The sequence below is a fragment of the Leptodactylus fuscus genome, chromosome 10 (genome assembly GCF_031893055.1).
Source record: "Leptodactylus fuscus isolate aLepFus1 chromosome 10, aLepFus1.hap2, whole genome shotgun sequence".
In the NCBI taxonomy this organism is placed as follows: domain Eukaryota; kingdom Metazoa; phylum Chordata; class Amphibia; order Anura; family Leptodactylidae; genus Leptodactylus; species Leptodactylus fuscus.
In genome coordinates this window covers 85,024,148-85,048,038 of record NC_134274.1, presented here as the reverse complement: position 1 = coordinate 85,048,038, position 23,891 = coordinate 85,024,148, and the positions used below count along the sequence as shown (strand labels likewise).

Here is a 23,891-nt window from a genome sequence, read left to right as displayed (position 1 = left end):
GCAAGGGCGGTGCCAAGCGGCACAGGAAGGTGCTCCGGGATAACATCCAGGGCATCACCAAGCCTGCCATCCGCCGTCTAGCTCGCAGAGGAGGCGTCAAGCGCATCTCCGGTCTCATCTATGAGGAGACTCGCGGTGTCCTGAAAGTCTTCCTGGAGAACGTCATCCGTGACGCCGTCACCTACACCGAGCACGCCAAGAGGAAGACCGTCACCGCCATGGACGTGGTGTACGCGCTCAAGCGCCAGGGCCGCACTCTCTACGGCTTCGGAGGTTAATTCCGCCGCTCCCCGACTCTCTACTACATAACCCAAAGGCTCTTCTCAGAGCCGCCACATCCTCCAGAGAACAGAGCTGTCCCCGCCACCCACCTCTCCTCTGCCCTCTAGGGCTGGAGCTGTCGCTGCGGCTACTGTAGGAATACCGGAGAGCGTGGAGATAAACGCTCTTAAGCTTCAGGGAACGTGTGAACAAATGCATAAATCTTAAGAGCGTTCCTGTCGCTGTACAGTGTGCACTGCCTAAAGTTTCTCCTTTACTTTGCCAGTGTGCGCAGATGTAGATACACGCGATAGATACGAGGTTATCAGGCGGATAAGTTCCTTCGCCTTGAGGATAATACAAACAGTGCGGTGTAACGTCCATAAATACAATGACAAAACGGATCGGGATAAATAAAGCCTCTGGTCCGGGGAATAAACACCAGAAATGAAGGGCTCAGCAGCTCTAGTGTGGAAGGGGTGGGGGGGCTCTTAGAAGAGCCTTTGGGGTGATAGTACAGAGCAGGTGATGGAGCCGATTACTTGGCGCTGGTGTACTTGGTGACGGCCTTGGTGCCCTCGGACACGGCGTGCTTGGCCAACTCTCCGGGCAGCAGCAGGCGCACGGAGGTCTGGATCTCCCGGGAGGTGATGGTGGAGCGCTTGTTATAGTGAGCCAGGCGGGAGGCTTCTCCTGCGATGCGCTCAAAGACGTCGTTGACGAAGGAATTCATGATGCTCATGGCCTTGGAAGAAATGCCGGTGTCGGGGTGGACCTGCTTCAGCACCTTGTACACGTAGATGGCATAGCTCTCCCTCCTGGCCCTCTTACGCTTCTTGCCGTCCTTCTTCTGGGCCTTGGTCACGGCTTTCTTGGAGCCCTTCTTGGGCGCTGGGGCAGACTTGGCGGGATCAGGCATGGTAGCACGGCGATCTTTTCCCACACGAGAATGAGAGAAAATAATGTCTGTGCTCCTCCCAGCGCAGCCCTATTTATAGGCGGGCTATGCAAATGAGCGCCGCTGTCTGCGCGCTGTTCTACTGGACCAGCAAGTCATGTGACCAGTGCCAGCATCATAATCCCCGCCCTCCGCAGCTGATTGGCGCTTCCACCAGGTTTGAATTTCCCTCCGTTTCTCTCCTCAGGTTTACAGGTTCTAATCGCCTCGTTATGTTGCGGGGGGGAACGCCACAGATTGTCCCCTGTGTAGCCTGATGCATGCCGGCGGGGGCTGTACAGCGCCGTGCTGCACGGGGTCTGGGGGAGGGGCATGAGCGCTAATGCTGGACTGTAGAAATAAACCAATGAGATGGAGGGGGCGGGCTTTCCATGAGCCAATGAGGACGAGCCCCGGCTGTATAAATATGTCGCTCTTTCCGCTCCTCAGCTCATATCACCGCTGTGTAACGTCTATACTGAAGCGATGGCAAGAACCAAGCAGACCGCCCGCAAATCCACCGGAGGGAAAGCTCCCCGCAAGCAGCTGGCCACTAAGGCCGCCAGGAAGAGCGCTCCCGCCACCGGCGGAGTGAAGAAGCCTCACCGCTACCGCCCTGGTACAGTCGCTCTGCGTGAAATCCGCCGCTACCAGAAGTCCACCGAGCTGCTGATCCGTAAGCTTCCCTTCCAGCGCCTGGTTCGAGAGATCGCCCAGGACTTCAAGACGGATCTCCGCTTCCAGAGCTCCGCCGTCATGGCCCTGCAGGAAGCTAGCGAAGCTTACCTGGTCGGGCTCTTTGAGGACACCAACCTGTGCGCCATCCACGCCAAGAGGGTCACCATCATGCCCAAAGACATCCAGCTGGCCCGCAGGATTCGTGGGGAGAGGGCTTAAATCTGCCCAGGCACCGTCTGACAACACAAAGGCTCTTCTCAGAGCCACCAAATCCTCCCTCAGACGAGCTGTAGCCGTTGTCTTTCTCCTCTCGGGAGGGGAGAAGAGAAGCCTTCACTGGCTGCTAATAGAGAGGTTACCCTTAAACTGCAGCGCCCTCTACAGTAACCTGAGCGCCGCCCCCACTGACTGCTGACTCAATCTTACTTCGCAGCAGCAGCAGCAGCGGAGGATGTAATAGACAGGCGGAGGCTTGAAATTCGCGTCCTTTCTCCCTTTGCACCACCTGACGCTGCCGGCGCTGCCGGTTCTCGCGCGGGTTGTAACGGTCACTGAATGAATGGGAATCTACGATTGAGCGGGAAGATAGACAAAGGTTCGCCCGGATCAGCCCTTTAACGCCCGTTTCATCGGCACTTCTAAACCTGCCACCGTGGGCTGTGCCCTGGCGGGGAGAGAGGTTTAGGATGAGCACAGCCATTACTATCCCTAACTGACCCTGCGCCCGCACCACATCTCCCTCCCTCCTCTCCGTCGCTAGTATGTGCCTACTCCGCGCATCTCTCCCTAGCGCCTTCTACAATGACCTGAGCGCCGCTGAATCTTCTTCAGTTGGGGAGGGTTTGAAATTCGCGCCCATTCTCTCTGCACCACGTGACGCTGCCGGCTCTCGCGCGGGTTGTAACGGTCACTGAATGGGAATTGCAAAACCACCAACCGTGTGAGCGGGGAGATAGACAAAGGTTCACCCGGATCAGCCCTTTAACGCCCGTTTCATCGGCACTTGTAAGCCTGCCACCGTGGGCTGTGCCCTGGCGGGGAGAGAGGATTAGGATGAGCACAGCCATTACTATCCCTAACTGACAAGACCCTGCGCCCGCAACCACATCTCCCTCCCTCCTCTCCGTACCTAGTATATGCCTACTCCGCACATCCTTCTACAATAACCTGAGGGCCGCCCCAGTCCGCTGCTGAATCTTCTTCAGTGGGAGAGGGCTCAGCTCTGGGGAGGTTTTGAAATTCGCGCCCCTTCTCTCTGCGCCACGTGACGCTGCCGGCTCTCGCGCGGATTGTAACGGTCACTGCGACTGAGCGGGAATTTCAAAACCACCAACCGTGTGAGCGGGGAGAAAAGACAAAGCGTCACCCGGAGGAGCCGGCGCTCAACTCGGCTTTGTATCAGCGCGCGCCCGCCCGCCCGTTATATCTAAGCTCCGCTTATACTACCTGCCTGGGAAGAGAGCATTAGCAGATTACCACCAGCCCGACCTGACACAAAACCCCGCGCCCGCACCACATCTCCCTACAGAGTGAATCCTCCTCCCGCTCAGTCACCCCACGGTGCTTCCCTGTAAGGGCCGCCGGTCGGGCCAGGAGTTGGCTTCAGAATAGACGGACAGCCCGTATTGTAGACAGGAGGCAGCTCTGCTGTAGACAAGGTGGTGGCTCTTAGAAGAGCCTTTGCTTGTATAGACGGATGGGGTGGGAGCGGCGCTCACTTGCTCTTGCTGGGCTTGCTGCTCTCGGTCTTCTTGGGCAGCAGCACGGCCTGGATGTTGGGCAGGACGCCTCCCTGGGCGATGGTCACGCCACCCAGCAGTTTGTTCAGCTCCTCGTCATTGCGCACGGCCAGCTGCAGGTGACGGGGGATGATGCGGGTCTTCTTGTTGTCCCGTGCAGCATTACCAGCCAACTCCAGGATCTCAGCGGTCAGATACTCCAGTACGGCCGCCAGGTAGACGGGAGCACCAGCACCAACCCTCTCGGCGTAGTTGCCCTTGCGGAGAAGCCTGTGCACACGACCGACGGGGAACTGAAGTCCCGCCCGGGATGAGCGGGTCTTGGCCTTAGCACGAGCTTTGCCTCCTTGCTTGCCGCGTCCAGACATGGTTCGTGGATCGTCAGTTACTGTAATGGAACACAGAATATCCTGCCCTGTACCGGCTCCTCCTGCCTTATATATATAGTTCTGCCCCGCCCTCCTGCAACTCTCATTGGACACATCTCAAGCCGCCAATAGAGGCCAGATTTGTGGAACTACCAATCCGCTTCAGCAGGCGGGGCTTGCAAAAGTCACATGGTTTGCTGGTCCAGTAGAACAGCGCACAGACAGCGGCGCTCATTTGCATAGCCCGCCTATAAATAGGGCTGCGCTGGGAGGAGCACAGACATTACTTTCTCTCATTCTCGTGTGAAAGAGATCTCCGTGTTATACCATGCCTGATCCCGCCAAGTCTGCCCCAGCGCCCAAGAAGGGCTCCAAGAAAGCCGTGACCAAGGCCCAGAAGAAGGACGGCAAGAAGCGTAAGAGGGCCAGGAAGGAGAGCTATGCCATCTACGTGTACAAGGTGCTGAAGCAGGTCCACCCCGACACCGGTATCTCCTCCAAGGCCATGGTCGTCATGAATTCCTTCGTCAACGACATCTTCGAGCGCATCGCAGGAGAAGCCTCCCGCCTGGCTCACTACAACAAGCGCTCCACCATCACCTCCCGGGAGATCCAGACCGCCGTGCGCCTGCTGCTGCCCGGAGAGTTGGCCAAGCACGCCGTGTCCGAGGGCACCAAGGCCGTCACCAAGTACACCAGCGCCAAGTAATCGGCTCCATCACCTGCTCTGTACTATCACCCCAAAGGCTCTTCTAAGAGCCCCCCACACCTTCCACACTAGAGCTGCTGAGCCCTCCATTTCTGGCTTCTTGCTGCTGCTGCTGCTGCTGCACGTGTTTCTACCCAGAACCTTTCTTTCCAGCTATTTTCTTGTACTTGCTAGACTTACTATACACCCAAAGAGAAGCTCTAATCTCCGGCTTGCTACATTGACATCTCTACGAGGTGCAGTGCTCTCTGCACGCACCTGCGATTGGAGGGTTAAACTAAGCTGCTACTTATCGGCCCGAGCTGCCGGCACGGGGGTTACACTGCAGAGCCGCAGTAGGACTACTTCTAGGGACCTGTTCACAAAGCTTAGATTCCGAAGGTTTGGACCGTTTTCTTCTTCTACTCTCTCCAGTATTCCAGCAGTGATGACATTACAGCCTACAGGAGGCGTCTGCAGCCCCAGACCTACAAGGCAGAGGAGAGGTGGGTGGCGGGGACAGCTCTGTTCTCAGGAGGATGTGGCGGCTCTGAGAAGAGCCTTTGGGTTATGAAGTAGAGAGTCGGGGAGCGGCGGAATTAGCCTCCGAAGCCGTAGAGAGTGCGGCCCTGACGCTTGAGCGCGTACACCACGTCCATGGCGGTGACGGTCTTCCTCTTGGCGTGCTCGGTGTAGGTGACGGCGTCACGGATGACATTCTCCAGGAAGACTTTCAGGACACCGCGAGTTTCCTCATAGATGAGACCGGAGATGCGCTTGACGCCTCCTCTGCGAGCCAGACGGCGGATGGCAGGCTTGGTGATGCCCTGGATGTTATCCCGGAGCACCTTCCTGTGCCGCTTGGCACCGCCCTTGCCGAGACCTTTCCCTCCTTTACCGCGACCAGACATCTTCTGTGCTGCTGACAGACTAGAACAAGCGTCCCTCCGCACAGCCGCCTTTTTATATAGAGAGTGGTCGGACCAGAAGGAGAACCCTGCATTGATGACGTAATTCTTCGGCGTGACTCCTACAAGCCCCTCCTCTGTCTCGCGCTGATTGGCTGACATAAGACAATGGATCACTTTGAATTTCCCGCTCATTCTCCCATTGCCGAGGGTCAGCGGTCAGCGGCTCCTTCTAGCCGGCCTACTAGATAACATGCAGGGCGCTGTTCTCACTGCTCCAGACCTTCTTCTCTGTCAATAGGACTATTGCATTCCGGAGCCGCACCCCCTCCTCCCCGGATCTAATTCTTCTCCCGGCTGCGGGATCTCCTCTCTGCCCCCTATGGGCATCCTTGTGTAATCGCCGCGAGGCTGCAGTTATAGTGAACCCCGGGTGCGGGCTGTGCAGTTCCACGCTGATCCAGATGGGGGCGCGGGGAACAAACGGCACAGCTCGAAAGACCCTGTATATACGGATCCCAGCCAGCAGGTGGCGCACAGATACTACATAGGACGGTTACCGGGGCTCTAATTCTGTCGTTAGACGATCGTCTTTAACCCTTTCCCGGCAATGGCATTTTTTTTTTTTTTTTTTGTTTCGTTTTTTACTCCCCTCCTTCTAAGCCCCATAACTTTTTTATTTCTCCGCTCCCAGAGCCATATGAGGTCTTAATTTTTGCGGGACAAATTTTTCTTCCTGATGCCACCATTAATTATTCTATATAATGTACTGGGAAGCAGGAAAAACCATCAGAATGGGGTGGATTTGAAGAAAAAAATGCATTTCTGCGACATTCTTACAGGCTTTGGTTTTACGGCGTTCACTGTGCAGCCAAAATGACATGTCCCCTGTATTCTGTGTTTCGGTACGGTTCCAGGGATACCACATTTCTATGGTTTTATTTAAATTTCGACCCCTTAAAAAAAATTCCAAAACTGTTTTGTTTTGTTTTTTTCTAAAAGTCGCCATATTCCGACAGCCGTAACTTTTTTATACGTCCGTGTACAGAGATGTGTATGGCGTCTTTTTTTGCGGGGTCGGGTGTACTCTTTAGTTCTACCATTTTCGGGAAATGTTATTGCTTTGATCACTTTTTATTCCAATTTATATCAGAATCAAAACACTGAAAAAAAAAAAAAAAAAAAACGGCACTTTGGCACTTTTGACTATTTTTCCCGCTACAGCGTTTACCGAACAGGAAAGATATTTTTATAGATTTTTAGAGCGGGCAATTTTGGACGCGGGGATACCTAACATGTATGTGTTTCACAGTTTTTAACTACTTTTATATGTGTTCTAGGGAAAGGGGAGTGATTTGAATTTGTAATTCTTTTTATGTTTTATTATTATTATTTTATTTTTATTTTAACTTTATTTATTTGATTTTTTTTCCCATTTATTAGACCCCCTACGGGCGTTGAACCCCAGGGGGTCTGATCACTAATGCATTGCAATGCTAAAGCAAAAAATCATCCTTTCTTTTGCAGGCTGCATAGACCAGCCTGCAAAAGAGAGCATTTGCAGACAAGCCTGGGAGCCTTGTAAAGGCTCCCGGCTGTCATGCCAACGTGACGTCGGCCCTGGAGCATGCTCCAGGAGCAGGCGACCACCGGCAAAATGGCGGCGCCCATGCGTCGCCGGAAAAATGGCGCCTCCGGCGCCTTTGACCGTGGCGCCGCAGGGGTTAATGCCTTAAAGCAGTAGACACCCGGCGGCTATGGCGGCTGCCCGGCTCCCGAGCGGTCGCCATAGTTACAGACCCGACATGCGCCGTACTATTACGGCGCATGTCGGGAAGGGGTTAAAAAGGCCATTCTACTCCCACCTTCCAGTCTCTTCTTCTCCTCTTTGCTGTTTCTGTCAAAATCTGTTTATTGCAGTATGCAAATCCCGCTCATGGAACTCAGGGGGATTGCCCCTCTTGCTCCGAGCACCCCCACGTCATAACCTCTCGCCGCCCCTTAGTTCTTAATTCTCTTCACGCCCCTCTTCATATTCATCTCCTGACACTCTGCCTTGCGTACTCATCCGACGCTGTGCTACACGCCCCATGAAGAGGGGCATGAACAGAATGAACTAAAAGGAGCTTGTGCTGTTGTTAGGACTAAGGGAAAACAGATGATGAATAATAATAGAATAATACATTTTATTTTTATAGTGCCAACGTATTCTGCAGCGCTGTACAACTTGTAGGGTTCAAATACAGAGAGAAAAATGCATTACAAAGAAATAGTCACGTCACACAATGGGACTGAGGGCCCTGCTCGCAAGAGCTTACAATCTGTGAGGTAAAGGGGGTGGCACAAGAGGTAGCAGGGGCGGCATTGCTTATACAGGGGTCAGACAATATTGTAATAGTGGTGACTGTCTTTACACAAACATAAACCTGTAGGAGCCGTCACCGTCACTGCCTATATCTCCTCCGGCTTTACAGCTCAGGTTTACGTACAGAAGGTGTCATCTGCAGAATAAGGGGAGAAAAAAAAAAAAAAAAAAGAAAAGGCAAAATAGTGCAGTATGCTGCTACGTCGTCTCGCCTGGTACGGCGCCCCGCGCCTTATGCTGCACCCCTCTACATTTTACACAGACCTGTTCCGCACCACATAATGCCGTCCCCAAAGACTGATGACCATTAGGCCAATACCGATTGGATTATTCCAACAGGCAATGGCTGACAGGCAATGATATATTCCCCAATTGCTCCATCCTCCACCAGCCCTCCTGTTCGATTCTAGGTAATGCTGTACATCATATGCAGGAGCTGAATAACATCACCCAAAAGGATTGTGCACAGAGCTACTTTAAATATAGGACAACTAGTGAACCCGAACTGTACCCTATGGCAGCGAGGGAGCCCTCTCGGCCCTCCTGAATACAGCAGAACAGTCCCAAATTCCAGGTGCTGTCTCGCAGTCCTTTGGCGGTGGCTCCCAAATAACCTGCATATCACTTAAGAATGGCACTATATTATGCGGGGGCCCTCTGACGGGATGTTCTACTGACTGGGGCCCCTCCCTACAACATATTCTTGTTTGAAATGGTTATGGGTGCTGCAGCGGCATCTCATACACTTGAACAGGGTACAACTACAGTACCCACAACTGCGGTTGTAAGAACACAGCGAATAAGCAGCGCCCCACATTTAAACAATAATGGGATTTGCCTGCTCCGAAAAACAGTTGATCTGTGGGGTCCTAACAGTCTAAGGGATCAGTAGGGATTAGAGATGAGCCAACAGCGTTCCATCGAATTGGTATTCAGGCTGCTCAAGATATTCCATTCCAATTGAATACCACGCGGCAAACGCACTAAAAATTTGTATCCCCTCCCACCTTCCCTGGCGCTTTTTCTTTCTTTTTTTTTTTTTTTTTTTTTTTTTTTGCACCAATAACTGTGCAGGGGAGGTGGGACAGGAACTACGACAACCGCGGCATCGAAAAAAAAAAAAAAAGTCAGAAAAAGTAATTGGCTGGCTGAATCAGGTGACCTCCGCTTCATATGAATGGGGGATTTCAGATTCGGTTCATATGAGACTGTGAACTATGTGACTGTGAGACAGGGATAGATATACTGTGGGAGGGGGAGGGGGCATGGCTAGCCGGCAACCAGAGCGGTCGCATCTGCTGTGAGCTCCTGACTTGGACACTTTCATCCGTTTCTTACCGGCGGTGATCTCAGCCATCCATACAGATAACAACCCCGAGGCTCTCCTCCAAGCCTCTGTCTGCTATTTTGGGGTGTTATTTCACACTTTTACAGCGCTCCTGAGGATATAAACTGTTGCGGCCTTCTGTCCCACAGGACCCCGCCGCCATCTTGTTTTTGGACTTACCTGCTGCCGACTTGTTCCAGCTCCCGGCGTAGTCCCTCGCAGCTCTGGACCGCTCATCCGACCCAGGAGAGGACCTCTGGCGCGTTCCAGACACTTACTGCCTTCATCCAGCTCTCTTACTTTACCGGGCAGCTGATCATAGGAGTCACGACCGCCATTTTGTTTTTTTTGCGGCCTGCCTTCTTCTGGAGTCACCACGGCCTGCGGAGCGCAGGAGACATCTCCCGCGACATCACAGCTGCTTCTGGTTCTGGAGCAGCCTGGAGAGGAGGTATTTCGAGGTACGGAACCTCAGATTCTGGATCTCTTCTCCCAGACCCGGCAGCCATTTTGAGTAGGCCTCACTAGGATCCCTAGCCTAAAGTGTAAGGGCCGGCCCCTGATGTGACTTCTACGCAGAACCCAGATCCGGAAGAAGGGGTGTGACTTGCCGGACAGCTATCCGGCTGTGATTTGCGCCCAGCTCCAGACCTACCCATCTTGGAGCGCAGCCTGCCTCTCTGCATGAAGCAGCGGCTACAGACCAACTACACTGAGACGCCTGCAGCTGCCCTTCAGTTTAACCCACTCGTATCCTGACATGGAGGTGAGCCGAATCTGCATTTCTCCCTTCCCCTGGAGTTGGAAACAGTAGCAGGCCACATTAATCTGCACTTGAGGACCTATGATAAGATAAGATAATCCTTTAATAGTCCTACATTGGGGAAATTCCAGCATGTTACAGCAGCCTAGTAATACAGGATAATACACAGTAATATAATACAGACGCAGACACACATATGCTGAGAAGAGAAGATATACTAGGAGTCCATGGCAGCTAAGGAACGGAAGAGAAAGAAGGAAGACTTCATGGTCATCGTCATAGTCATTTAGTTGTCTGTGCGGAGTGTCTTCGCTTGGTCTGATGTAAATTATACAGCCCGGTCGCGGTTGGAAGGAAGGACCTGCGATAGCTTCTTCTCACACTTGGGGTGAAGCAGACGGTCACTTACAGTGCTGCCAAGTCCCATCAAGGTCCCATACATGGGGTGGGATTTGTTCTCCCGCATGGAGGTCACCACAGACAGTATCCTTCTGTCACCCACCACCTGTACTGGGTCCAGGGGGCTCCCCAGGACAGAGCTGGCCCTCCTGATCAGCCTGTCACGTCTGTTTCTGTCCCTGGTTGATGGACTGCACCCCCAGCAGGCCACACCGAAAAAGATGGCTGAGGCAACCACAGAGTTGAAGAAGGCCCTAAGAAGTGTCCCCTGGACTCCGAAGGCCCTCAGCCACCTGAGCAGGTAGAGTCTGCTGTGGCCCTTTCTGTGCAGCGCCTCCAGGTGATCAGCCCAGTCTAGTTTATTAGTGAGGAGCACGCCCAGGTACTTACAGGTCCTGACTATCTCAATACATATTCCCTGGATCTCCACCGGGGTCGGAGCACCTCTCCGTTTACTAAAGTCCACCACCATCTCCTTGGTCTTCCCAGCATTAATACTGAGCTGGTTCCGCTGGCACCATTCAACAAAGTCCAGGTTTAAGTCTCTGTATTCCCTATCGTCGCCATCAGTGATAAGGCCGACTATAGCAGAGTCATCGGAGGACTTCTGTAAGTAACAGCTGGATGAGTTGTGCCTGAAGTCAGCAGTGTACAGTGTGAAGAGAAATGGGGCAAGAACTGGACCTTGTGGTGCCCCCGTACTACAGATCACAGTGTCAGACACACAGTCCCGGGCTCTCACATACTGAGGGCGGGTTGTCAGGTAGTCTAGGGTCCAGTTGGACAGGTGATGGTCCACTCCACCAAGGTTCAGCTTTTCCCTCAGTAGCCCTTGCTGAATGGTGTTGAACGCACTGGAGAAGTCAAAGAACAATATTCTCACAGTGTTCCCGGGTTTCTCTAGGTGAGAGAGAACTCTATGAAGAAGGTGGATGATGGCGTCATCTACCCCAATGCCCGGCCGATAGGCAAACTGGAGGGGGTCCAGAGCGGAGCTCACTAGGGGGTGTAGGTGTGTCAGGACCAGTCTCTCTGGGACCTTCATCAGGTGAGATGTCAGTGCTACGGGTCGGTAGTCATTGTAGCCCACCGGGTTGGGTATCTTTGGGACTGGCACCACACAAGATGTTTTCCACAGTCGAGGTACCACTCCCAGCTTTAGACTCGTATTGTACATGTGTGTAATAATACCACACAGCTGGTCACTGCACATTTTAAGAACTCTTGCGCTTATACCATCAGGTCCTCCGGCCTTGTCTGCTTTAATAAACCCTTCTGCTACCCTCCTCCCCTATATCTCCTCTCCGGAAAGTTTTACATTCATATCCCATAAGTGGTGTCCCTGACCCTCGATATCTACGGTCCTCGGCTAGAGTTATTCTACATTCTTTCCGCACTCCCACACCTGGGCTTTCTTGCCCTCCCCTGCAGCCCCCTGCCGCCTTCTCTAACAGGGTCTCATCCGAACCTCCCCTGTGGATTAGTCGTAGCAGTTAAGATTGGGAAAGGCTGTCTTACCTACAGGAATATCATCCCCACTACTGCACTAAGAGACGTAGAACCCAATTATACCTGATACCTCGCTTGCAGAGGACGACTGTCTGCCTAGACGCTGAGATTGTCAACCTTACCTATTGATATTTGGGGACCTCTCCCCTCCCTGTACCTAAGTGAATCTCCAAGAACACTCTTGTCTATGTTGTCATTTAGACTGATGCTCTCTGTTTGCTAGATGTTATAGTCTTGACCTCGTCCCTCTCCCTCACTTATATTGCATCCATCAAGATGGTTAAACCAAATAAAGACAAAGGCACAGACCTCGCTGGTACTCCCAATCAAACTAAACTCCAAAGTGACTTGCAAAAGTATCTTAGAAAGAAAAATCGACAATCTCCCGCCGGATCGCTGAAAATGGCGCCTGACCACAATAGGGAGCCTGACACAGGTGATGACTCGGATGCTGAGAGTAATATTGACCAGGACCGCCTGGAGGATAGCACCTTCTTAAGAACATTTCTACAACAAGCTCTGTCAGCCGCCCTAGACCCAGTTCTTCAGCAACTTGAGGATATTAGAGCGGAACTTCATCATATAGACAGTCGAGTCTCTTCTCTAGAAAGCGCATATCCTTCAATTAAATCTCATAATGACCTCACTACGTCTCAGCTGGCCCTGCACAAAGATTACATCGATTGTTCTCTTACTCTACTTCACCGCCCTCATCTCTTCTCTCTCCAGCAACCCTAAAAGGATTTTTGAAACTTTTCACTCCTTACTCACAGCCAAGGTGCAGACGCCATTCACAGTCCTTAGTGCTGATGACCTGGCCACGTATTTCCATGATAAAATTGATAAGATCCATCAGGAAATAACTGCCAAAGCCCCAGGTGGCATTGATCCCATCACCTACCATAGTACTGATCCCCTCACCAACCGCACTTCAGACTGTCTTTTCTCATCTTTTCAACCTGTTACAGAAGAGGAAGTCTCTCAGCTACTTTCTTCATCTCGCCCTACAACCTGCAGTAGTGACCCCTTCCCCTCGCACCTTCTCCAACCTCTGTCGCCTGCTGTCACGACTTGCCTTACTAAAATATTTAATCTCTCTCTCTCTCTCTCTCTCTCTCTCTCTCTCTCTCTCTCTCTCTCTCTCTCTCTCTCTCTCTCTCTCTCTCTCTCTCTCTCTCTCTCTCTCTCTCTCTCTCTCTCTCTCTCTCTCTCTCTCTCTCTCTCTCTCTCTCTCTCTCTCTCTCTCTCTCTCTCTCTCTCTCTTTCTCTCTCTCTCTCCATCCTCCTTCAAGCATGCTGTTATAACTCCGCTATTGGAAAAACCCCACCCCTGTGCTGCTAACTATCGACCCATCTCTAACCCGCCCTTCATCTCTAAACTTTTGGAACGCCTGGTCTATTCTCGTTTAAAACCGCTATCTCTCTGCTAACTCTCTGCTTGACCCCTTACAATCTCTGCACTCTACTGAAATGGCTCTCGCAAAAGTCTCCAATGATCTCCTAATGGCTAAATCCAATGGTGACTTCTCTCTTCTTATTCTTCTGGACCTCTCTGCAGCTTTTGACACTATTGATCATCATCTTCTCCTCCTCACTATGCTCCGCTCAGTCGGCCTCAACGCCACTGCGCTCTCCTGGTTCCCCTCTTATCTCTCAGACCGCACTTCCAGTGTATCATTTGCGGGCTCTGTTTCTTCCCCTCTTTCCCTTGCTGTTGGGGTTCCTCAGGGCTCGGTCCTAGGCCCCCTGCTCTTTTCTCTCTACACAGCCCCCATTGGACAAACCATCGCCAGATTTGGCTTCAGGTACCATCTTTATGCTGATGACACCCAATTGTACACATCTTCCCGTGACATCACCCCTGCACTCATACAGAACACTAGTGACTGTCTTTCTGCTGTCTCTAATATCATGTCCTCGCTCTATCTGAAACTAAATCTCTCTAAGACTGAACTACTACTGTTTCCACCATCTAACAGATCTGTCCCTGATATATCCATTGCAGTGTCAGGCCTTACTATAACTCCTAGGCAGCATGCCTGCTGCCTCGGGGTCATGTTTGACGCAGACCTTTCCTTCACCCCGCATATTGAATCACTCGCACGTTCATGTCACCTCCTCCTCAAAAACATCTCCAGAATACGCCCTTTCCTCACCAGAGAAACACTAAAGACACTTATTGTCTCTCTGATTCATTCTCGCCTTGACTACTGTAACGCCTTACTAATCGGTCTTCCCCTCACTAAACTCTCCCCTCTACAATCTATTCTGAATGCAGCGGCCAGGCTCATCTATCAGGCTAGACACTACAGCGATGCCTCGGGTCTGTGCCAGTTGCTACACTGGCTGCCTATTCATTATAGAATAAAATATAAAGTTATCATCCTCCTCCACAAGGCTCTCCATAATGCCGCACCTCCCTACATTTCCTCCCTCATCTCCGTCTACTGCCCAACCCGTGCTCTCCGTTCACTCAATGGCCTAACACTTACATCCCCTATTATCAGAACCTCCCACGCTCGTATACAAGACTTCTCCCGAGCTGCATCACTTCTCTGGAATGCTCTACCCTGGACAATAAGATTAACTCCCAATTTCTACAGTTCCAAATGCAAACTAACGACACATCTTTTCAGACAGGCCTATCACAATTTCTAACGTAAACCCTTCCATGCTATAATTAGAATCCCCAAAATTTAACCCTCCTCTGTCCCCGCTCCCACATTACCCCACATGATATGATGTCTTTTCCAGATAACTTTATTTGTCCAAGCTCCATCCACATGTTACAGGACACCACTAGTGATGGCTCATAAAGTTTTGTTTGTGTAATGACAGTAACCTCTATTACAAAAGTGTCTGACCCCTGTATAAGCAATGCCGCCCCTCCTACCTCTTGTGTCACCCCCCCTCTACCTCATAGATAGTAAGCTCTTGTGAGCAGGGCCCTCAGTCCCATTGTGTGAAATGACGTTCTTTGTTATGTATCTGTCTGTATTTGAACCCTACAAAATGTACAGTGCTGCGGAATATGTTGGCGATATATAAATAAATTTATTATTATTATTATTATTATTATTATTATTATTATTATTGTTGTTGTTGTTGTTGTTGTTGTTGTTGTTGTTGTTGTTGTTGTTGTTGTTGTTGTTGTTGTTGTTGTTGTTGTTGTTATTATTATCAAAGAAAACCACAGTTGCTGCAAAACGTAAGACTTAAGTGGCTTTCTGAATCTTGTGCTAATGAGGCTTTGCAGTAAATTGCAATCCGAATGTCTGATCCTCAAGGAGTCTCTGGTGTGCCGGGAAATCAAGAGGATTAAAGCAGACAAGGTAGACTTGTACCGCCCGAGGTGCACCGCCGCAGGCATGACGCCGCCGATCGCCGGAGTGAAATCTGGCCCGCGGAAGTATTTTGAAAGTTGAAATTTTGACAAAGTGTCTACGGAAGTGGAAATTCTCTCAGGGGGAAGCTCCCCTCGGCCCTGCCCAGGAGGGTGAGCCCCATCCCGGTCTGGCGCTCGCTGCAGGAAGGCCTCCTCGGGGGCTCCGATTTTTTTTCAAAGTGTCTGCGGAAGTGGAAGTTCTCTCAGGGGGAAGCTCCCCTCGGACCCTGCCCAGGAGGGTGAGCCCCGGCCCGACTTGCCTCCCCTAGGCCCGCCCGGTCCGGAACCCGGTTCTCCCTGCAGACCTCGCCTCGGGGCAACCCTCCAACTCCACATCTCCCGGCACTTTCCGCCGGAGTCAAAAACAGCACTACCTCTTCCTTCCGCTGGCCCTCGAGAGTCCTCACCGCTCCCCCAGGCAGGCTTCCACGGGAGGCGGATCGGACCCCACCATTAAGCCCCCTGACAAACAGCCATCCCTGGAACTCTCTCCGGGCCCGACTATTAAGCCCCACCGCCGACCCTCCGGGGCCGACTATTAAGCCCACTGCCAGAGATAGCACTCATGGTAATCTCTCTGGGCCCGACTATTAAGCCCAACCGTGACTTATGCCGGGAAATGTGACTTATGCCGGGAAATGTGACTTATGCCGGCAAATGTGACTTATGCTGGCAAATGTGACTTATGCTGGCAAATGTGACTTATGCTGGCAAATGTGACTTATGCTGGCAAATGTGACTTATGCTGGCAAATGTGACTTATGCTGGCAAATGTGACTTATGCTGGCAAATGTGACTTGTCCGCCCAACCGTGACTTATGCTGGCAAATGTGACTTGTCCGCCCAACTGTGACTTATGCTGGCAAATGTGACTTGTCCGCCCAACCGTGACTTATGCTGGCAAATGTGACTTGTCCGCCCAACTGTGACTTATGCCGGCAAATGTGACTTGTCCGCCCAACCGTGACTTATGCCTGGAAATGTGACTTGTCCGCCCAACCGTGACTTATGCCTGGAAATGTGACTTGTCCGCCCTGTGCCTGGGCTTCCATGTATTGGATATCTCTGTCATGGTACGATAACCTTACATACAATTGCTATCTTTTAGAAACCCGAGACGGATGAAGAAGAACTGATTGCGCCGAATCCTGATGACATCACCCTTGCCTAAGGCGACCACTATTCTTCATTTTTCGTGGGCTAGTTATAAAATCCTACGAGGAGAGAGGACTATGTATTTGGCTTGCCTGTGTCAATGGCTGCTCCGGTCATAAATCTTTATCTGTCATGATTTCTAAAGATTGCCTTATTGCCTGGTAGGCACAGCTCAGGTTATAACACTTTTGCAGTCCTGACTTCTCCACCTTCATTTCCTCTTTAGCTCCCAGGAGGTATCCGTTTCCTTTACATAGACTTAAGTAAGGTGGAGCGAGGGGTCGCTATTAGAGATGAGCGAACACTAAAATGTTCGAGGTTCGAAATCCGATTCGAACAGCCGCTCACTGTTCGAGTGTTCGAACGGGTTTCAAACCCCATTATAGGCTATGGGGAACATATACTCGTTAAGGGGGAAACCCAAATCCGTGTCTGGAGGGTCACCAAGTCCACTATGACACCCCAGGAAATGATACCAACACCTTGAAATGACACTGGGACAGCATGTCTAGGGGCATAAAAGTCACTTTATTTCATGGAAATCCCTGTCAGCTTGCGGTTTTCGCAAGCTAACTTTTTCCCATAGGAATGCATTGGACAGCGCTGATTGGTCGAATTCCGTATTCCATTCAGGTCCGACCTTAGACTCCGCCTCCTTCGGCAGAGCCAGCACTGATTGGCCGAAGGCTGGCCAATGCATTCCTATGGGTATGCAGAGACTCAGCTGTGTTGAGCCAGTTCTGCTCAACTACACCGTGTGCTGGTCAGCCCATCAGATGTAACAGAGCCGAGGGTGCACTAGAACCCTTGTGCACACTCAGCTCACGCTAATAGAATGCATTGGCCAGCGCTGATTGGCCAATGCATTCTATAAGCCTGATGAAGCAGAGCTGAATGTGTGTGCTTAGCTCAACTACTCCACCAGCGTAGTTGAGCTAAGCACACACATTCAGCTCTACTTTATCAGGCTAATAGAATGCATTGGCCAGCGCAGATTGGCCAGAGTACGGAATTCGACCAATCAGCGCTGGCTCTGCTGGAGGAGGCGGAGTCTAAGGTCGGACCAGAATGGAGACTGGTGTGGAGTGATCTTAGACTCCTCCTCCTCCAGCAGAGCCAGCGCTGATTGGTCAAATTCCGTACTCTGGCCAATCAGCGCTGTCCAATGCATTCCTATGGGAAAAGGTTTATCTCACAAAAATCACAATTACACACCCGATAGAGCCCCAAAAAGTTATTTTTAATAACATTCCTACCTAAATAAAGGTTATCCCTAGCTATCCCTGCCTGTACAGCTATCCCTGTCTCTTACTCACACAGTTCACATTCTCATATGACCCGGATTTGAAATCCACTATTCGTCTAAAATGGAGGTCACCTGATTTCGGCAGCCAATGACTTTTTCCGATTTTTTTCAATGCCCCCGTTGTCGTAGTTCCTGTCCCACCTCCCCTGCGCTGTTATTGGTGCAAAAAAATGCGCCAGGGAAGGTGGGAGGGGAATCAATTTTTTTTGGAGTTTGCCACGTGATGTTCGATTCGAATCGAACACATCGAACAGCCTGATATCCGATCGAACATGTGTTCGATAGAACACTGTTCGCTCATCTCTAGTCGCTATGACTGTTCTAGTTCTAGTACAAGCCTCACATAAATGACAGTACAGTGCGTTCTGCTAATCTGACACCAAGTAGCCCTGAAGTCTGGATGGTCTAGGGTAACAGAATATACCTGATGGCGTGTTTCGGGATAGGCATAGGGAAAGTCAGACTCTTCAGATGAGCAACTTGGCTTATAACCACTAGTCTGCTGCCATGTTGGAATTGGTGCCTGGCCCCGGGGCTCTTGCTGTCCACATTGGCTTATCTGTCTATTGGTGATGGTATGAACTATGTAGAGAATATGACATATCCTAAGGGGTATCACAGAATACAGCCCATACCATTGAATCCTCCTGCACCATGTGATGGTACCCAACAGCCCTGCCACTGCGAATGATACATCCTGTCACTCAGGGCCGCCATCAGGAATTTTGGGGCCCCATAAAGCCTAAGTGTCTGCCCCCCCCCCCCCTGCCATTTTTGCTTTGCGCGCCGCGAGAAATTTAGCCCCACCCACTGTTATGTTGACTCCGCCTACTCATTAATTTCCCATTTGCCCCCACACTGTATAATCCTCCTACAGTCACCCGTAAATTATATGTCCCCCTCCGTCTCTCCCCTAGCTTCATATACACCCTTCATCTGCCCTCAGATTCATGTCCCCTCCATCTCTGCCCCCAGATTCATGTCCCCTCCATCTCTGCCCTCAGATTCATGTCCCCTCCATCTCTGCCCCCCGATTCATGTCCCCACATTTCTGCCCACAGATTCATGTCCCTCCATCTCTGCCCCCAGATTCATGTCCCCCCCATCTCCATACCTCCCAACTTTTGAAGAGCTAAAAGAGGGACAAAATGTGTGGCGCGCTTAGCGCGCCGCAACAAATTTAGCCCCACCCACTTTTGTGTTGACTCCGCCCACTCATTAATTTTTCATGTGCCCACACACAGTATAATCCTCCTACAGTCACCCGTAAATTATATGTCCCCCCTCTATCTCTCCCCCAGTTTCATATACACCCTTCATCTGCCCCCAGTTTCATGTCCCCCTTCCATCTCTGCCCAGGGATTCATGTCCCCACATCTCTGCCCCCAGTTTCATGTCCCCTCCATCTCTGCCCCCAGATTCATGTCCCCCCAGATTCATGTCCCCTCTCCATCTCTGCCCCCAGATTCATGTCCCCATCTCTGCCCCCAGATTCATGTCCCCACAGTGTCATGCCGTCCCCTCCTTCATCTGCCCCAGTGTCATTCCGTCCTCTCTTTCATCTGTCCCCAGATTCATGTCCCCACAGTGTCATGCCGTCCTCTTCTTCATCTGCCCCCAGATTCACGTTCCACCTCCACATTAAACTTACCTTCTCCTCCGCTCCCTCGCCGCTCTCTGCGCGTCTCTCTCGTTGACACATGCGGCTGAAGGAAGGAGCTGACACGGGTCAGCTCCACGCTTCGCCGCTGGGTGTCTCTCTCGCTGACACATATGCGGCTGAGCCGGGTTCCGGCTCAGCCGCATATGTGTCACCGAGAGAGGCGGCAGCGGCGAAGTGAGGAGCTGACACCGGCTCAGCCGCATATGTGTCAGCGAGAGAGGCGGCAGCGGCGAAGTCAGGAGCTGACACAGGTCAGCTCCTCTCTTCAGCCGCATATGTGTCAGCGAGACAGGCGGCAGCGGCGAAGCGAGGAGCTGACCTGTGTCAGCTCCTCGCTTCAGCCGCGTATGTGCTCAACTCAGATCTGCGTCCTCTGGCCGGGCCCCTGACACCAGTAGCAGTAGTACTGGCCTATTGGCGGACCTGCTGTCACTGTTTTATGTCCACTAGTTTCAGGGCATGTCTGGCTGAGTAGGGGCAGTGGTGGGAGCTGTCACCACATGTGGCACAATAAGATAGACAGGAGCAAAGATCATATCTGTCTGAATATGGAAATAAAATCAATCAGACCTTTTTCTAGCCTGGCAGAGGTTGTCAGCAGGATGTAGTTCTATCGATCTACAGGCTAATAAGCCGCCCCTCCGATCCATCTGATCATACATCTTTTGTGAATACGCCATAACTCCCGGGAATAAAACATATCGGTGTAATGTGCCTAACAAGAGATCCCAAATGCTTTGAGAAGTCGGGGTACGCCAGACCTGCAGCTTCAATGATACTCCATTCCCAGATGCAACCCTTGGGGACACTTGGCCAATATCCAGCATATTTTAGGGTTCCTACATAGTTAGGGTTTCTGGATCATCTGCTGGCGTCTGGATGGTCATAAAAACATAAATATGGCGGAAATGTCATTGATGTCATCATATTTTATTTCCAGTTTTTGGGCAGTCACGCTTTCACACTGACACCTGGAGCTGCTACTTCTGACTGCAATCCCCACACAACGACTTGCTGTATGGCCGTGTGTCTATCTGTAATGTGTCTTACTGTGCTGTTGGTTGTGGATTGTAATTGCCATACAGATCGCACAGGGTCTAAACTGACACATTGAAGCAAAGACAAACTTTTCAATAGTTCATGATGGTAGTGATTGTCAGGTTTGGATCACTATCACCTTGTATGCATCCCATCCTATATAATACGTGTAACTGCAGGAGACTGAAATCACCTCCAGCCATCATCCCATCCTACACGCCTCTGTGCAGACAGCTGTATATACACAATGTCCCCGCTTTTCTATTCTGCCCGGTGTATAGACATTGCTGCAGGGCAGAGCCCCATGAGAAGCGGCCCCCCTGTCTGCAGTATATATACATATATATATATGTATCTATCTGATGTGAGGACAGGGAGCCGGCAGTGAGCGGAGCCGCCGCCTGTGTTACCCTCCCCGGCTCTCAGCAGCTCCAGCTTGTCCCCGCATCGTACAATCAGCTTCCTGTAGCATAGAGCTTGTGGTAAAGATCCCGGGGATGGTGACAAGCGCCGGGAATAGAAGGGGGCAGCTCCCGCAGCGGTTTCATCTTCCTGCATAGATAGTGATGGACAGATGTGGGGGTGCTATGGCGGAAATCCCGGGGCCTCCTCTCCGCACCACCCCCGCACCTCCGCCAGTGACGGCCAGGGACTGTTAGGGAGGATGTCGGGGAGTGGGGAGACACGAAGAATGGAAGCTCTCCTGTCCGGTTCTAGCCGGTAATGGGCTCTGATCCCGGGCAGGGAAGCACACGGGGAGAGCGGAGCTTGACTCTGGCCCTGTGCTGAGTGACAGCCAATAGGAGGTGAGGCCGAGGCCGCTCAGCAGCCAATCAGTGCGCACCGCTGTGCATATAAGAGGCGGCGGCTGCTTCGGCCCCAGTGTTTTCCCGTCTAGGAAAGGAATTAGAGCTCGATTCGTATCATGGCAGAAACCGCGCCCGCCGCTGCCGCTGCTCCCCCTCCCGCCGAACCGGCCGCCAAATCCAAGAAGCAGCCGAAGAAAGCAGCCGCAGGGGGCGCCAAGAAGAGCAAGAAATCCTCCGGTCCCACCGTGTCCGAGCTGATCGTCAAAGCCGTGTCCGCCTCCAAGGAGCGCAGTGGGGTGTCTGTGGCCGCCCTGAAGAAGGTGCTGGCTGCTGGCGGCTACGATACAGACAAGAACCGCAGCCGTGTCAAGCTGGGCCTTAAGGCTCTGGTGACCAAGGGAACCCTGATCCAGGTGAAAGGCAGCGGCGCCTCCGGCTCCTTCAAGCTGAACAAGAAGCAGGCGGAGAGTAAGGACAAGGCGGCCAAGAAGAAGCCTGCAGCGGCCAAGCCCAAGAAAGCTGCCGCCAAGAAGCCCGCGGCTAAGTCTCCTAAGAAGGCGCCGACCGCGGCCAAGAGCCCGAAGAAAGCCAAGAAGCCTGCCGCGGCCGCCAAGAAGGCGGCCAAGAGCCCCAAGAAGCCGAAGGCGGCTCCTAAAGCCAAGAAGGTGACGAAGAGCCCGGCTAAGAAGGCGGCTAAGCCCAAAGCTGCCAAGAGCCCAGCTAAGAAGGCTGCCAAGCCCAAAGCTGCCAAGAGTCCGGCTAAGAAGGCTGCTAAAGCCAAGAAGCCCGCGGCTAAGAAATAAGCCCGAGCCGCCCTGTACTTGTCCCACAAAGGCTCTTCTCAGAGCCACCACCTTGTCCCGGCAGAGCTGTATGATCGCTATCTCCCCAGCCAGCGGGGGGGCGGGGGCGTCATATTAACGGCAATCCTATGACCAGGGCTCCATTCCCGTATCCGCACCGACACATGAGCGGTCACTACAGGGTAACATCCCCGCAGGTTTCTCCAGGTGACCGGTCCAGCGGGGTAGTAATGAGGACTAAAAGCTGAGGCCGCTGAGGGTTTATAGGGGCAGTAATCCAGTAGATTGGCCGCGCATCCTCCTCGTTACTGGCGGGGGCCTCTGTCTGGATAAAGGGGGAGGAGGAGGAGGAGGAGGAATTGTCAGTATGTCTGAGCTACACAATCCCTGCAGTCCCGAATGCAGCCTGATGCCGGGGGTCGCTGCGGTGTACGGCGGGCGGCTGTGTGCGTGCTTGTGGTAGGGGGACAAACGATACATACTCCCAGGTCTGTATCAGATCAGCGGGGAACGAGCCTGGACGCCCGGGAGGTTGTACTGGGGGAGAAGGGGGATGAGGCTGGGTGACAAGCGCTCTCAGGGGAGCCCCCGCCTGACACTACTCGTTCCTACACAGGCTGAGGAGGGGGCTCCCCTGAGAGCTCTTGTCACCCAGCCTCATCCCCTTCTCCCCCAGTACAACCTCCCGGCGTCCAGGCTCGTTCTCCCCTGAGAGCGCACACCGTTATTTCGGGGTCACTTCTGGACCCAGAAACTCGGATCTTTGCTGCCTCCTGTTCAGCGTGTTCTCTTGTATTTATAACGCACTGTCTGTGCTGCAGCTGAATGACTTGTCTGGGGGAGCTCCGGCTCCCAGCAGTAGGTTTGTGATGACACTGGGGCGGGTGGAGAAAGCCGGCAGACGTCCATTGTCTCCGGGGCCGAGCTGAGAGCGGCAGCAGGGACAGGGAGAGGCGGCGAGAACTGTAGGATATGAGCGGGAAAGCTCCGAATCACTAACGGGTGAAAGTTCTGCCAATCAGAGGAGGAAAGCAGGGGAGGGGGGGGAGTGGCTTCAGGACACGCCCCATAATTGCGTCATCATAGCAGGGTTCTCCTTCTGGTCCGACCACTCTCTATATAAAAAGGCGGCTGTGCGGAGGGACGCTTATTCTAGTCTGTCAGCAGCAGCACAGAAGATGTCCGGTCGCGGTAAAGGAGGGAAAGGTCTCGGCAAGGGCGGTGCCAAGCGGCACAGGAAGGTGCTCCGGGATAACATCCAGGGCATCACCAAGCCTGCCATCCGCCGTCTAGCTCGCAGAGGAGGCGTCAAGCGCATCTCCGGTCTCATCTATGAGGAGACTCGCGGTGTCCTGAAAGTCTTCCTGGAGAACGTCATCCGTGACGCCGTCACCTACACCGAGCACGCCAAGAGGAAGACCGTCACCGCCATGGACGTGGTGTACGCGCTCAAGCGCCAGGGCCGCACTCTCTACGGCTTCGGAGGTTAATTCCGCCGCTCCCCGACTCTCTACTACATAACCCAAAGGCTCTTCTCAGAGCCGCCACATCCTCCAGAGAACAGAGCTGTCCCCGCCACCCACCTCTCCTCTGCCCTCTAGGGCTGGAGCTGTCGCTGCGGCTACTGTAGGAATACCGGAGAGCGTGGAGATAAACGCTCTTAAGCTTCAGGGAACGTGTGAACAAATGCATAAATCTTAAGAGCGTTCCTGTCGCTGTACAGTGTGCACTGCCTAAAGTTTCTCCTTTACTTTGCCAGTGTGCGCAGATGTAGATACACGCGATAGATA

The 23,891-nt window shown here is 52.5% G+C and overlaps 4 protein-coding genes across 4 annotated transcripts; 3 read left to right on the top strand and 1 right to left on the bottom strand.

Moving 5' to 3' along the window:
* The first annotated feature begins 1,674 nt into the window (after window positions 1–1,674).
* On the top strand, window positions 1,675–2,186 carry LOC142183595 (histone H3). Its single transcript, XM_075258735.1, has one exon. The coding sequence runs from the start codon at window positions 1,685–1,687 to the stop codon at window positions 2,093–2,095; it is 411 nt and encodes a 136-aa protein (XP_075114836.1). The 5' UTR covers window positions 1,675–1,684; the 3' UTR covers window positions 2,096–2,186.
* Window positions 2,187–3,475: 1,289 nt separating this feature from the next.
* Window positions 3,476–4,032, bottom strand: LOC142219060 (histone H2A type 2-B). The gene has a single exon (XM_075288016.1). It carries the CDS (start codon window positions 3,981–3,983, stop codon window positions 3,591–3,593), a length of 393 nt encoding a protein of 130 aa, XP_075144117.1. The 5' UTR covers window positions 3,984–4,032; the 3' UTR covers window positions 3,476–3,590.
* Window positions 4,033–4,281: 249 nt separating this feature from the next.
* On the top strand, window positions 4,282–4,750 carry LOC142219037 (histone H2B type 1-O-like). Its single transcript, XM_075287988.1, has one exon. It carries the CDS (start codon window positions 4,312–4,314, stop codon window positions 4,690–4,692), a length of 381 nt encoding a protein of 126 aa, XP_075144089.1. The 5' UTR covers window positions 4,282–4,311; the 3' UTR covers window positions 4,693–4,750.
* A 16,645-nt stretch (window positions 4,751–21,395) lies between these two features.
* On the top strand, window positions 21,396–22,123 carry LOC142182980 (histone H1.03-like). Its single transcript, XM_075257816.1, has one exon. It carries the CDS (start codon window positions 21,415–21,417, stop codon window positions 22,099–22,101), a length of 687 nt encoding a protein of 228 aa, XP_075113917.1. The 5' UTR covers window positions 21,396–21,414; the 3' UTR covers window positions 22,102–22,123.
* Window positions 22,124–23,891: the final 1,768 nt, after the last annotated feature.